The sequence below is a fragment of the Chrysemys picta genome, chromosome 3 (genome assembly GCF_011386835.1).
Source record: "Chrysemys picta bellii isolate R12L10 chromosome 3, ASM1138683v2, whole genome shotgun sequence".
Taxonomy (NCBI): Eukaryota; Metazoa; Chordata; order Testudines; family Emydidae; genus Chrysemys; species Chrysemys picta.
Window position 1 is genome coordinate 168,853,280 of NC_088793.1, and position 16,432 is coordinate 168,869,711.

Below are 16,432 nucleotides of genomic sequence, written 5' to 3' on the forward strand. Positions count from 1 at the left end.
TAATCAAGCTAGCCGAGTACAGACAGACAGTTAGATAACAAGTGTGAGAATACTTACAAGGGGAGATAGATTCAATGTTTGTAATGGCTCAACCATTCCCAGTCCTTATTCAAACCGGAGTTGATTGTGTCTAGTTTGCATATCAATTCTAAACTGCTGATATGATAAATTTTCTTCTCTCTGAGGGATGTATTTTAATAATTTAAGTTCTATCTTACAAACCATCACCTACAATATATAACTTCACTTCACTTGTGGACCATATGAATGCATGGACTGGGAATGGCAGACAGTCAAGGAAATACCATTATACAAAAACTACAGTAAGCCATACTTACACAACATATACTACATATTAAATCTAAAACAAACAACAATAGTGAAAATCTTCAGGTTTCTATAGGCCTCCAAAGCTTACTTCAGACCAAACCACTTCATCCCCTTAACTGCACAAGGAAGACTTTGATGCTGGATTTAAAAAAAAAAATAAGTACAGATGCAAAATATCCAATACACAAGCAAGTAAATCTAAAGTTTGCATTTGTAAATATCTCAGAGCAATGTGCCCTCCTGCAAACTTCATACACAACACAAAAGCTCTCCCAAACATTTATATGAAAAAAATATTGAAGGTGTAAAGTAGCTAAGCATTCCTCTGGAATCCCTTTTATGGATTTAGGGGGAAAAAACAGTGCAAAATGTTCAAGTGGTAATAAATCCATCAAATAAAAAAAAAAGTTTTCAAGAACTCACAAAAGGCATTTATTTTTACAGAGAATTACTCAAATGCCAATTTCAGTGTTTTCCAACCATTTTGGCTACAAAGCTATGAAAAACATGACAAGATTTTCTTTTATTATGGGAAAGCATAATTGATTTACTCTTTTAGTAATATCAGCTGAACTGTTTTTGCTCAAATAAAAAACAAAACCCCTTTGGGGCTGAAAATAAGCCTGGAAAATTTCAGCCTATGAAGGTGAAAGATTCAGAAAGTAAAAAAAGCAACTGACAAGGGGCTTGGTATTGAACTCATTAGTTATCCTTAGCAACATAAGTCTTTGCCTTTAATGCTAACAGTATATATTTAAAAATTATTACTGCTTATTAATTTAAGGATCCACACTTTCTTCTTCTGTCTTCATTTCATCTTATCAATGGTTGACTTGAAACTGCAATTTTATTTTAATGTACACCTCTACCCCAATGTAACACTGTCCTCGGGAGCCAAAAAAAAAAAATCTTACCGCATTAAAGGTGAAACCACGTTATATCGAACTTGCTTTGATCCATCGAAGAGCATAGCCCCGCTCCCCCAGAGCACAGCTTTACCGTGTTATATTCGAATTAGTGTTATATCAGGTCGTGTTATATCTAGGTAGAGGTGTAGTTTTTTTGGCTATCACTATATTGTTCACCATTTGCTGGTATTTGTTTGATATTTTTATAAACTTGGTAATCTACTACACAATTCAGTTCTTCTCTTCCAACTCTTGAATCCAACAGTAGCTTATTGTGTCAACTGCTTTCTAATATATGAAAGCCTCTGCTTCCCATAGAATCCTAAACATTAGGGTCAGAAGAGACTACTTGAATAACCCAATTAATCTCTTGCATATTGCAGAACTATTCTCTATAACATTCCCATTAGGTTTCAGCTACACTAAGATTTTTCTGCAAATCTCTTTTTGTGGCACTCATGTTGTTGTATTCATGCAGCTCTGTAACTGGTATCACTAATACAGAATGGCTCCTAACTTTTTTAACACCTTGTCATCCAACCCTGCAGGGTGGTAACGTGGGCATCTGATCTATGTTAGTACTCCAACTATTGCTAGCACCAGTGGAGCTAAAACCAATTCCACAGCAATGATGGGAGATTTGAAGAAAAACCACAGTGTAGGAAAGGGCCAGTATATGTAGTCTAACCTGTTCTTAAGTATTGACAAATATGGAAATTCAACCATCTCCCATGGTAAGCTAGATCCCTGACAGACTGCTCCTTACTGTTAACAACATTTTCTTAATGCCCAGCCTAAACTTTTCCTTCCTTACCTTCAGGACATTTGTCCTCGTCCTGCCATCATCAGTAATTGATTTATTCCTTCCTTAATTTATACTGTTACACTGAAGCCATACATGAAACTGTAAAGTGTAACCTGTCCAAGCCTTCTTTTAGAGTAAGCATATTTACCTCTAAGCACTTCCTCATATGCCCTTGAACCAAATTTGTTGTTCTTACTCTAGTTTTACATTTATCCTTCCTAGTTTATGGGGAGCACAACTGGACACATAATCCAAGTATAGTCTCATCAAAGCTATGCAAAGAAGCACTATTATCCATCTGGCTCCTTATGTCAAAGAAAAATACTATTATTTGGTTAGTATTTTGTAACAGCACTGCACTGCAAGCTCAGATTGAGTTTGCTATTTCTCTACTAGATTCACTATCCACTGTCCTACAAAAGGTGTTTTTCAAACTTACTGGTTTCCAGCCAATCATCCCCCAATTTGAATCTGTGCTATTTACTTCCTTTTCATGTTGCATGGTATTCCTTCATAATTATTAATATTAAACGATCTCCACTCCTCCCAGCAAAACCTGCAAGAGTGAGTATAAATTCAAGAACTCAATGAGTTTGAACTCATTTCTAACTGCATTCTCACCTTGAAGAAATCAGGTGTACAACTTTAGAGAGTGAACAAGAAGGGAAGCCCAGAAACGTGGCAGAAGTAGAGGATTTACAGAGCTATCCAAATGCATCATCTCAGATCATAAAGCATCCATTCTGTCCCTGTACTTTTCCCTCCATCCTTCATGTAGCATGGCTAAAGAGAGGTTATCATTGGCTTCTCAGCTGGGTCATGTTTCACCAAAGCTCTTTAGCAAATGTCTGAGCTTAGCCCTTTCTCCAAGGGGGAAGGCAGTGCAGGTGTGACAGTGAAATTAATGCTGCTACAGTATAAGCAACATTAACTTATACTGTGTGAATATGAAAGAAGCATTGCTACAAAGAACAGCTCCTCAGTGGCGCTCTCTTTCCCCTCATCCCAGCACACTGCCTGAAATCCCACAGAGCCCCAAATCCCAGGGAGCTGTGGGAAAGCAGCCCGAATAGAGTAACAGAGTGGAGTTAGTATGACGCATTCCTTTCAACGGCTACTTTTGGTGACTTACTGCTCCATTTCACTTTCAGTTTTCCCTCTTAGGGAGCCCACTCTTCCAATCTCTCAGTCACTTTTCCATTTGATACTATCATTGATTGTGTTTGCCACTCCTCCAATTTTTGTGTTGTCTGAAATTTTTATTAGTTGAAACTTTACCTTCTATTATTAGGGGAAATATTAAACAATGTGCTTCCTGTATCTACCCCTCCAATGTATCTTACACTTGACACTGTGCGTTACTTGTTTTGTCTGAGGAGGGAGAAACATACTACAGGTAAGGCTGTCAAAGTAATTCTTTAGTCCCATTTCAGCCTGCACCTTTCCTAGTTGTCCTCTACTGTTTCCTGGTACTTCTGGAGTTCCTCAAGCCAAAGCCAAACTATGTACCTGATATTAAAAAAAATGTTAATGTATTTTTTAAAAATTACTATCCCCACAATGACTGGAATTTCAGTTTCATATTGACTTTAAATGATTTATTATTTTATAACAATATGTTTATTTTGAGAAATCATCTCAGCAAGTTTTATAATGGTAGCTACTAGCAGAAAATGTGGCTACCTGAATTTCACCTCATGAAGTAATACTTCGTTTTTAAAGCTTTGTCAGTAACCAAGGCATTACCACACTGCACAAATGTAGCTATAAATAATTTCACTGATCAAAATAAATTGCACTTGCTTTCTTCCCTACAACTATTAATATAAAGAGCTTTACAGGAGGAAAACAACTTAGGTTTTTCAGTTAGCACTGATGTAAACTGGTGTATGTTAACATGACTGACATATTGAAAATGATACCTACAATTCTTTTAAATACACCAAAAGTACTTCTTTACTAGAGCTAATAAATACTATTTTAATTTTGTGTAGATTTCAAATGTAACTATAATTACTTTGTTTAAAAAAAACTTTGATATTTATTCTAAATGCTGAATTTTTTTACCTTGCAGATTCCCTGTAGTTACAAATAGTAATAATATTGACCTAGTACATGGTGTTTTTTAAAAACACTACAATACTTTCTATGAACATATTTTATATCTAATCATGTGCGTGAAAATGTCTTGGACACAGTTATTTCTATATCTTAGTGCTGTAAGATGGAAGTCCTGCTGCTAGCCGGACTTGCAGTAGGGAAGACAAAAGCAGTAGCATGTACCAAGGCTAACTAATATAAAAACATCAATTTGATTAGTTGACTGGTAAAGGGGTTTGTCAAACACTAAAGCCAAAGGCAAGGTGCTAACAAGCAGACCAAAGAAGAAAACCAAACTTGGGAGGAGAAGGGATTATATATACATATCAGTAAAACTGAAAAAAAAACAGTTATAATTTATTAACAGAATGGATGCTACACTGTTGCTACAGCCTATAGTAATGAAATTCATTTCAATTCCTGCCTTGACCAAGAGAATTAAATCAATACTTAGCTGCTTAATTTCATAATGGGATTTGTGTGAGATTTTCAGAAGAGCTCAGCTCCCTTTTAGGCCACTTTATTTAAGTGTCCAAGTGGAAACCGAGCTCTTTTGAAACACTGGCCCCTACTGCAGGTAGTGAGCACTTTTTAAAGTCTGAATCTTTTTTGTTTTTTAATGTTTTTAGTAGTAGTCTTCTTCTTCCTACCACTCATCTTTCAAAAATAGATTTCAAATATAGAATTCAAAGGGTGATAAAAAAAATATCTTCAGACCCAATAAGCTCTCATGCATTTGGAGGAGATTCTCCATTTTAGGGATAAAAGTTAAGGCACTGTTTTAAAGGACACTGTCAACTTCATTTTTTTTAGTGACTAATTTAAAAGATTCCAATTAATGATAGCACATCCTTTATATTATTATATAGTAAATCCTGGTTTCTTTCTTCCCCTCACCTCCACCCCCCCTCCCCCAAAAAAGATATCTGAGAAGGGATTTTTGCTCCACTGCTATTTAAAGGGGGCTTTTCAGCATGGGAGAAGCTGAACAATTCAGGTTCCTATCTTGCAAGCTACTCCATGCGGGTAAACCCCTGCATGCACACAGCACCTCCTTGACTCTGTGTGGGCACTGGAATCTGCTTGCATAAAGCAACTTCCACTGCTATAGGAAGCCAAGCCCCTACCCTGTGACAGTGAAACTGACTAAAGTGCTGGCAAATGTACAAAATAACCAAACTAATAAATAGTTTCGGAATTTGTTTTTTAAATGATAGCTTCTTTCAGCTACAGTAAGGGAAAAAAAATCTGACAAAAACGTTTTTAAATTGACAGTGTACCTTTACAGTCTCTTTCACTGGAAATTAGAGTTTGGGGTTTGTTAGTTTTTTATTACATTTATAATTTTTCTCAAGATTGAATGAGGTTTCAAAACAAACTGCTGATTCAGAAGTGGCACCCCTTTGTAAACAGATGGTCATCTTCCAACAGGACCAACAAGTGTCTATCATCCCTTGTCCTCCCAAGTACCCACTAGACCCTCACTCCTTTAAAAAAAAAAAAGTGATGAGTGTAAAAAACCTGGAGCAGACACAGACAGCCCTGCAAGTCTCACTCCCTGGGCAGCAGGGAGAAAGAAGGAGACTCCATCCTTTGGGGAATGAGTTTTAAAGCACCTGATGAAGTCTCTCCAGGGAGGAAGATGGGGGGGGGGGTTATGCTGCCTGGGTTTCGATGCGATCCACAATCTCTGTGATTGAAACCTGAGCCTCTCATTCCAATGGGCTTGAAAACAGAGGCAGCCCCCCACAGGCTGCGTCCCGACAGCATCTCCCGCTCTGCGCGGACACCAGCCAAACCCCACTGCCGCCCCGCCCCGGCCCCGCCGCAGCCCGAGCAGCCTCGCACCCCGGTGGGGGGCGCTCAGAACCAGGGCTAGTCTCCGCCTTCTCACAGCCCGCACCCAGCGACAGCGGAGTGTGCAGCGAGGGGAGGCTTCACCCCGCCCCAGGCGGAGACCTCGGCAACGCCCGCCCGGGGCAGCTGCCCGGCACCCCCGGGATTATGTATTTACCTAGTCAGACTCCTCGGCGCAGACACAACAGGGTGGGGAGAGGCCCGGGAGGGAACAGCACCCCCCCTCTTCCCCCGCGTCCCCAGCCGCCTCTGGGGTAGCTGCCCCGCTGCAGCCACAGACACCTGGCACCACAGGCTGCAGCCAGCCCCACCGCTCAGCCGGCCGGCCACCCGGGTACCACCGTCCCGCTTTGCCAGGGATTATTTACCTGAGTGGGGAGTCAGCCCCTCCCCCCGCTGTTCCCCAGCCCAGGGGAGCCCCCTGCTCCCCACGCCCGCTGTCCGGTGGGAGGGGGATGTTCAGGAGGAGGGGAGCCCGTTATTGGCCTACTTACCATCAATCGCCATGATCTTCCAGGTGGGCCGTACCAAGTGCAGCGCACGCAGGAGACACACCGACAGGCAGAGGCTGGAAGAAAGAAGCAACGGGGGGGGCCTAAAAGGGGCGGGAGAATGGCGCGTGCCAGGGCAGTGGAGCTGCGCGTGACTCCGCCTCCTTTCCCCGAGCCACAGGCGCGCCCAGATTCGAAAGAGCGGCAGTTGGGTGGCGGCGGTCGACACCGTCCCGAAGCCAACGGCCGTCGCCGCCCTGGTTCGCGACTGCCGCTGTCAGAGGCCGCCTGCGTCCCATCCTGCTGCTGCGCTAAGCCTTGCGCTCTTCCACCCCCTGCTCTGCCCTGGCTGCCTGCCAGGGCCTCATCCCGAGCCCAGGGAAGTCAACGGGGTTTGTGCCAGTGACTCCAAAGGAAGCAGGATTTGGCCCTGGTAGGGAGCACAATGGTCGTTTCTGCTGCGCAGCCAAGGAATCGGGGCCCAAATCCTGAGCACGCTACAGCGGGATGGGAATTTTGCCTGAGCGTTCAGTAGGGTCACGATTTGGTCCATTTAAAATTTGGCATAAAGGGCATATATATTCTTCCCCAACTACCAAAGGCAGTTACTTGATTTTTTTTTTCCAGCAAAGGCAGAATTTTTTCCCATCCGAAATAGGCAGAATTTTGAAATTTTGCTCATCTGGTATCAATAGCCGATCATAGACTGTCAGGGTTGGAAGGGACCTTAGGAGGTCATTTAGTCCAACCCCCTGCTCTAAGCAGGACCAATCCCCAATCCTTGAAATTTTAAAAACATTACAGTTATTGTTAAAAATGGTATATTTTCAAATGGAAACCCATACAGTTGTCCAGGTTTTTGAAGTTTTATTTGTTTAAAAAACTATGCATATAGAAAACAAAAAGACTTAAAATGTAAATAAATTCCCAATTTTACATACACCACAGTAACTTTAAGCATGTGAGCACATGAGCTTTATGCACTAGGTAAAGATGTGTCTGAGATCACAGACTGCCACTGCACATTGAGCAGATGTTTTTAGAGAACTATCCACAGTGACTCCAAGATCTCTTTCTTGAGTGGTAACAGCTAATTTAGACCTCATCATTTTGTATGTATAGTTGGGGATTATGTTTTCCAATGTACATTACTTTGCATTTACCTGCATTGAATTTCATCTGCCATTTTGTTTCCCAGTCACCCAGTTTTGTGAAATCCCTTTGTAACTTTGCACGCCTCACTATCTTGAGTAATTTTGTATCATCTGCAAACTTTGCCACTTCACTGTTTACCCCCTTTTCAGCAGAGGGAGTATTGAGAGCAAAAAGAGATACAGTCTCCCTGCTCTCCATTCCTGTGCCCAGCACTACAGCTGGTAGCAGCCAGAAGGAGTAACTGCAGGCAAAGTCCTGCTCAGCTCCTACAGCCCAAGGCCAGAGTATATTCAGTTGCTATGTAGGGATGACACATGCATAGGCCGATTGATGTGTATGAAGGGATGGACCATGCTCATTGCAGATGGATGTTCAGAGACTGTACCTGACAAAATCTGAGTCTCTGAGCATGTGAGAACTGAGATTTTTAGTGGTTTATAACTTGGGCAAATTTTCACAGGGGCACTAAAAGTCACACCTCTGGCACAAGTACATCCCTGTCAAATTTCAAGTCCCTGCTCTAAATCATGGAGTCACTAGATCTTCGCAGCTAAACCATTGTAAGAATTTTTTTAAACGAAGGCAAAACAACATAATTTCCCCTAACATCACTCTCTGAAACAGCTGAACCATGTTAGCTTCAATTTTTTTTAAAAAGCCTGAGGCAGACACCCAACATGTAAAATTTCAACTCAAATGATTTACGTTTAGCCAAGTTATCAGCAACTGTAAACAGTGTCTTATAATGGAAAGTGTCAGGGAACCTTTATTATAGGTGTCACCATCTGAACTGTCTATAATATTTACTTCAATTCTCCTAATCACAGACACAACAGGAGACGTAAGGAAAAATTCTTAACTCCTCATCCATTCACCGTCCTATATCGACCCTCAGGTAGCTTTCCATATATCTATCAACGTTAACTTATTTCCTCTTTAAATTTATTTTTGTGCCTTTTTTAAAATTGGAAAAAACAAACACACAACAACAACAAAAAACAGATAATTTTGACTAATGGTTATCACCAAATAATGCTACATACACTTTCTTCCTAAATATTTCCTGTTTTAATCACACCACACTGTCTCCATGCCTTCTTTCATTTGAACTGTTAGCCTGGGTACTATTTTTATCTGAGTTTGATCCTAGGAGAGACTGAGTTCATCTCTGATTATCTGATAATAATTTGTTTTGAACTTTCAGAAAATCCTTAAAAAGAGGCTGTGAAGGGCTTGGTTTGGTGCTGTAGGAAGAATAGAGTATAACTTAGAGAATTTTTCACTTGACCAGAGCTCAAATCCCTAAGAACTTCCATGCAATTTGACTTGTTCTTAACAACCACCTTGTTTGACTATATTGTATGGCTGGTTATGGGATCCAAGTACTTTTCACCTCTGTTAAGGTGGTTATTCATATTTTTTCTAGCAGTATCTTCATTTTGTTGGGGTAATGTCATGTCACATAACGCACTGACTTCAGTGGGGCTCCTGCTGGGTATAGGAATCTACCCCCACAGATCTGGGCTCCAGTTTGAAAGACATTAATAAATCATCCCAAATTTGTGGGTGGCCTGCAAATAGTCATCCCATTGTCACATGCTTACACACCATTAATATGATGTGACACACAAGTTTGTCTCGTTGGACAAATTTAGATGAGTGGTAATCCTTCCTCTGGAGGCTGTGAGTTAATTGTTGCTTGGGTCACAAGTAAAATGGTGACTGCAAGTGTCATCCCAGTCCCCATTTTTTCACATCCGAAAATCTCCACACACACAGTCCCAATTAGCTGTTTGCTCAGGAAAGAGTTCCAGGACTAAAATAATAGGTGTCACTCCAGGTCAGCAAAGAAGTATATTGGCAGAGATGTGCGAGGAAGCATGAACACTGCTTGCCAGCACTATCCCTGGCTCAAGTCAAAATTAATACCTTGCATTCACATGTACTATGTTTACATTTTTTAATCTTTATACTAAATCACTAAATCATAGAATAATGTAGTGGTCAGCACTGTCCTATTTTTTCAACTGTAATGTTATTAAAAGAGGGACAAAGCTTTAAATCAAACTGCAAAATTAGTTCTTTGTTTGGGCCATATAAATCAGTTTTCTTTTAAAAATAATGTGGATGCTTGTGACAAACTGAACTTTGTCTGAATACATATTGTCCTTTATAAAAATAATATAAAGGATCTGCTGATGTGTAAAATTCTCTCTGCCAAATCCAAGGAGCCAATCATTTTGTTGAGAGTATTATTATTAAGGCTACAATTATGTCACGGAGGTCACAGAAGTCATGGAATCCGTGACTTCCGGAGACCGCCACGACATTTTCTGCTTCAGCCCTGGGGCCACAGGGCTGGAGCTGTCAGCTAGTGGGGGCTCCAGAGATCTCAGCTGCATGGGCCCAGCAACTGCCAGCCCTGGAGCTCCAATCTATGGAGCGGGGCCCCCCAGCTCCTAGACCCACAAGCAGTAAAGAGTCTGCAGCTCCCAGGCGCCTGCCCAAAGCTCCAAGCCGCCGAAGCTCCGAACCACAGTGGGGGGGCCCCGGAGCTTCGAGCTGTAGCAGGGGCTCCGGCAACTCCCAGACACCGGTCCTGGAGCTCCGAGCCTCCACGGGCAGTCAAGGCTGGCAGTTCCCAGTTGCTATGACTGGCAGCAGTGGTGGGTGCTTTACCCCTATACACCCCATTTTGTCAGGGTTATTTTTAATAAAAGTCATGGACAGACACGCTTCTGTGAATGTTTGTTTATTGCCCATGACCTGTCCGTGACTTCTACTAAAAATTACTGTGACAAAAATCTTACCCTTAATTATTATATATGATTATGTTAGTCTGCCATTTGTAAAGGAGGGCATTAATACACAATTATGCAGCCAATTTATTATAAGATTTTCAGCAACTATATGAGAAAACAGCACGGTGACCCACAAATGCACTAACTGAAAGCTGATTCATAGGTTAGCAATAGGTTTAATACTTAAAGAGAATACCATGTGTGTGACAAATCCTTTACTCACACTATCTTGACAAAATGATTCAAATAACTAGCAAATTATAGAGCACTTTTTATCCCATAAGTCCCAATGCATTTAACAAGCTATCTACATAGGGATTGCTTTACCCATTATTGAAACGCAGCCAATTCTGGGATGAAAAAAGCCTTTGGAAAGTGCACAACAGAACTACATGATATCTTTCAGTTTCCATTCCAGGTTCTCTGTTACAAGGGAATTTTTGATAATCAGAATGCCATTACCTAATTGGAGTTGAGGCCTGGTGTCATCCCAGTACTTGAAAAATGTTCCAGGAGATTTTTTTAAATGACTATTAAATGGACAAGTCCTAAATTCACATTGCATATGAAAGATGACATCTCAACAGCACAGAGCCCCTTATCATACTGGGTCATTGGTTAAATAGGAAAAGTGCCACTTACTGTATCACTTACAACATTTCCTGCACCAAACAGATTTTCCTTACAGGTTTCCTATCCAAGTAAGAAAACCCCCAAAGTCTGCTTAGTTTGTGAGATCTATTGAGATCATAGCACAAGGAGGTATAGATGAGAGATAAGAAAAGGTAAAACAGGAGAGGAAGGATTGTCCAGTGGTTAGGACACTAGCCTAGGATTTAGGAGATCAGAGTTTAAATCCTTGCTCCACCACAGACTTCCTGTGAGACCTTGAGCAAGTCACTTAACCTGTCTGTGCTTCAGTTCCCCATCTGTAAAATGGCAACAACAGTTTCCTTTTGAGAGCTATAGTGATTGGGCCATATATGTACCATAGATAGAAATTGATGCTTACTTCTTAGGATCGGTTCTTTTTCTATAGTGTTTTAACCACCAGCATGCAGACTTGAGGTGTACCATTGTAATGTACCATTGCTTTCTAGTGGGCAGAACTAGTGCAAGTGTGTATTATTTTGTGGTTTTTTTGGCAAATTCATCAGTTTCATAGCAACATACAACCCTGATGACTTTATAATAAAATGTAGTAAAAAAATCATGAAAGAACAGATCCTGTTCACATCATATTCAATGGAATTACAATAAGAGCAACATGAGACCCAAACAAAGCAATCTGACAAAGGTCCTCTTCCTTGCAAAGTGCATATGGCTGTACATAAAGGAAGTTTGAATGCCATGCAGATTGTCAGAACAGAAAATACTAAAAATACCCAGTAATGTGATGTTTGGATTATTGATTGAGCACATGGGGGAGAAGATAGAGGATTATTAAAAAAGAGTGTTGTCTTTCTGCTCTTATGAAAATAATAAGTTTCTTATTAAAACATATAGGATTAAATCCTGCTTCCACTGAAAAAGTAAGTGAACAACTTCCACAGGCTTCAATGGGATTAGTATTTGGCTGATAATGTATCAATTCATGTGGCACTATATTTTTTCTATTCTCATAAATACACACAAACAGAGGCTACAAGAACTTCCATTGAAATCCATGGGAGTTCTTGTATTTTGTGGGATGAGGAAGGGGGATAGGCAGAGTAAACATCAGAACTGCAAGGATTGTAGCCAGACAGCTTTGTGAAATTCCATCCTAATCATTTTCATATTTCAGTGAGATATGAGGCAGACATCTAGAAGTGCAAAGTTTGTGAATGGCACAAATGGACTATTACATAAATGTGGGCTTTACAGCTAAAAATGTACTTTCTAACTAATACCAACCCCCAAAATACACTTTTCCAGCTAAATAATGCCAACAAAAACTGTTGTGTTACGTAATTTTGTCATGCTACTAATAAAATTATATTATACTTCCAACAGAATGTAAAACTATACCTCTTTATCTGCCAAAACTAGCAGTGGAAGCTTTGTACCATTGGAAAGGGGAGATTTCCAGCTTTTCAGCACAGGAGATACTTCTGTCTCTGGAACATTGTGAGGTATTGGGTCATGAAGTATCATAATACCTGATCAGTACCAATCTGAGCAAGATTGTACAGAGGAACAGTAAGTGAATGGTTCAGTATTTCATTACATATCCCCTTAAGAAATCCAATTCCCCCATAATAAATATTTTAACATACATTAAATATTATCAAAACAGTAACATGGGAATACAACATACACTGAAAGAGCATGAGCAAATAATTGTGAAAAACTATCAAATATGCAAAACTACTTAGGAGACTGAAGCACAGCTTTTAAATAATGCCTTAATGCGACTGCGTATGTTATCATTTGACATGTAAATATGATCTTGCTACCATCTCTGAATAATACCAGAAGAATCCAGGACGCTTTTTTTTTTTTTTGAAGAGGGGGAAAAATTGCTCTTTTGTGCAGCACACCACACTAATTTTCATCAAAAATGGCAAATAAATTATCCCAGAGGCTCTACTGAATTATCTGACTTTTGCCCTTGTTGTAAATTGATTCTGTGCACACCTGATGCATGCTCCATACAGAATCTGTTCTAACTTTCTTTTATTCCCGGGCATGAATGATCATAACCTACAGCAGAAGTGACTGACTAAAGGGCAAGAGAATCTAAGCTTAGAAAGTATAGATGAAAAGATTAGCTGTAATGGTACAATTGATAATGTAGGGTATCAGCAACCAAAGAGGCTAAAGAGCAGATCAATAATGTGCTAGTTCAGAATAAGGGACAAAAATTGCATGATGTCAGAGAGACATGACATATCTAATTGTCAGACGTGGACAGAATGGGTACACTGCACAATGTTTAATTACACTTCCATAGAGCTAGTAAAAAATGTATGACATAATGTTTTTCCATTGGAAAATATAATTTTGATTAAATCTAAACTTCCTGATGGAGTGTGTCAGGAATCAGGGCCTGCAGCACAGCTAGACTTCAGGCAACCTAATGAGCACAGCTGGCCTGTAGTAGGCTACTTAATTGACTACACCACCTGAGTGGTACCACCGGCACTGGCTTCTAATTTTCCGCAGGGGTGTTCAACCCCTGCTCAGGCCCTGCCCCCACACCACCTCTTCCCTGCCTCTTTCTGCCCTGCCTCTTCCCACCCCTGCTCCACCCCCACCCACCTCTTCCCTGCCTCCTTCTGCCCCCTTCCCCCAAGCACACCTCATCCCCGCTCCTCCCCCTCCCTCCCAGCACCTCCTGCACGCTGCAGGACAGCTGATCTGAGGCAGGCGGGAAGTGTTGGGAGGGAGGGGGAGGAGTTGATTGGTGGGGGCCGCCAGCAGTGCGGAGAGAGGGGAGCTTGGCTGCCAGTGAGTGCTAAGCACCTGCTAATGTTTTTCTGTGGGTGCTCCAGGGCTGGAGCACCCACGGAGTTGGCACCTATGAGTGGTACCAGCTCAGCAGACTGGTTTTTAAGACAAGCTGCAGCAGTTCAATGGGTAGTCAAAGCATTTGCCCATGGCTGTGCTAGTTCCTGACCTTCTCTACTCCATTCCATTTCACTCCACGCCAGGTAACCCAGTTCTGACCCTCAGCTTGGATTTCTTACTTTGGCTCTGACCCTTTGCTCTTGCATCAGGCCTCTGATTCTTGGCTGCTTAAACCACCTCTAACCACTGGACTCAATGCCTGCTCTCACCACCAGGTACAACCACCCACCTCGCAGGCACTGATAGATTGTGTCACTTTCAACTAATTTTTTTTTTTTTTGAAAACAAAAACAAAAAAACATTTTGATAAAGTCAAAACATTCCATTCTAAAATGTCAATGTAGCATTGACTATTTCATTTCAAAGTGACTTTGTTTTGAAATTTTCTTATTTATTTATATATTGAAAATTTCTTATATATAATTCAATATATAAATAATATTTATATATAAATAAAAATTGAAAGGAGATGTTTTGATTTAATCAAAATTAAACATTTCATTTGACCCAAACCAAATTTTTTTCAGAAATTTCATCTTGTGGGAAATTTCCAAATTTTATTTTTGTTCTCAATCAAAAAAAAAAAATAAGGCAAGTTTCCATTTCACAGGAAATTCTGCAGATTTGAAATTCTGGTTCCCGCACAGCTCTAGTTTTCCAGAGTCCCAGCAAGAAGCAGAACAATGTGCTGTACAGTACATTTCTAAACCCTCTCAGTGTAGGGGAAAGGGTTGTTCAAGGGGACTTGAAAAATATCAGACTTTAGCAATACCATCATAAATAATGTACTAACAAAGAAAACACCAGACCTGCTCAAGACAAAACTTGTCTTCTCCCATATCTTCAGAAAAATTTCCTCCCAGGGACACTATTGCACTAGCAAATGAAAAGATGGTTGAAACAATTATGATACAGTGCTATGCCCCAATTGATTTGGGAGCTCAGTTTACATCTTTCGCTAAGAATTTTTGGCAGCAATGTTCTGAACACTGCCAACTGGAGCTGAAATTGATGTCCATTCAGATTAGTTTCCCATGAAAAGTGTTCCCTATTAGAGCATTAACAAAATACCTTCTAATTTGCATTTTGTTGATATCAAAGAAAGTTTGAGTGAATATCTGTGGCTCTTATTCTTTGTCCCTTGTGGCTTCTGAAAGCTTCCCTCTACTGACAGAAATTGTTTAGCCCACTTTGGTGAGAACAATCTACCAGCCACCATAAAGTATGAAATAATTTGATCGGTGCTCAAAAAGATGACTGTTGAAGCAAATGATCTGGTCAACTATTGCCCAGTGTCTAACTTAGCATTAATGAATAATCAATTGAGAAAATAAAGAGAGCATTTCCAACAACACTTAACGTCTACCATCATCCTAGACTCCTTACGGTCAGGTTTTCAGTGAGGATCTGGTACTGGTCAACAATCGCCTATAAGCTATGGCAATGAACAAACAGTTATGATCAGAGTTCCTATTGCTAAATATTTCAGTATCATTTATCTTCCACACATATATAAACTTAAAATATAAACTAAAACATTAAAATTTGTATGCATTTTGTTATTTTATTTAGTGCTCCATTATCCAAGTCCTGTAACGAAGCACTCTTTTGTCCCAGATAGAACGGATAATTAAACTTACTGGTATACTCATAAAAAGCCAAACCTGCTCAAATTACCAAAGTAAATCTTACTCCACAGTGTATACTTTACTTTATAGTGTTCCAAAACAAAGAATTAAGTTACAGTTAAGGTTTTTAAGTGCAATTCAAGAGAAAATATATCAGTAAATACATACTTTTTTACACACATGTGGGCACATGCATGTACACACACAAAGATTATGTAAACATTTCTGGCACAAAATTAACAAAATTCATGCACACACATACCATTGAACAAAACATATCTCAGTAGCCAGCATGCAAACAGCCATTACCCCATCCTGTAACAAAATATCCACAATACTTATAGTCTAAATGAACCATTCATCTCAACCATTCAAAATTATACATAAAATTTAATACAATCTTTACATGAGTAAGAATAAGGTAATAGGTCTGGCCTCTCCACAAGAAGTCACAATCACATCTCTCATCATAGTATGTAAGCACATCCAAATTATAATAGTTTTTTTTTTTGCAGATAAGAATAATTCCATGTACTTCTAATTAAACAGATATTGGAGATTAGCAATTGTATGACTGATGTACTATATAAACATATATCAGTTCATAAAACCATGTCCATTATTTAAAAAAACAAATTGCCCTTGTCATAAAAAGCCATCACACTTGACACCATAGAACAAATATATGTGCATATTCAATTAGCCATATAGAAAATATTAAGAAGGTATGTAAGGGCATTGTCCAACTCACATTAATTGATCGGTATTAAAATCAAAGGAAAGACTACCATCGCCTTCAACAGAA

The 16,432-nt window shown here is 40.0% G+C and overlaps 1 protein-coding gene across 8 annotated transcripts in view; it reads right to left on the reverse strand.

Annotated features, from left to right (window-relative positions):
- Nucleotides 1-16,432, reverse strand: part of SYT14 (synaptotagmin 14) — a 210,480-nt gene that overhangs the window by 188,150 nt on the left and 5,898 nt on the right. For 4 of the 8 annotated variants that reach the window (XM_065589531.1, XM_042855127.2, XM_005301232.5 and 1 more), the window contains exon 1: nt 6,495-6,833. The exons of 1 other annotated variant lie outside the window; for it this stretch is intronic. In XM_065589531.1, the coding sequence (XP_065445603.1) occupies nt 6,495-6,507 (13 nt within the window). In that variant the 5' untranslated portion in view covers nt 6,508-6,833. Of the gene's footprint in view, nt 1-6,368; nt 6,470-6,494; nt 6,834-16,432 lie in introns of those variants that run through there. 3 more of the 8 variants (XM_065589527.1, XM_065589526.1, XM_065589528.1) reach the window with 2 other exon arrangements.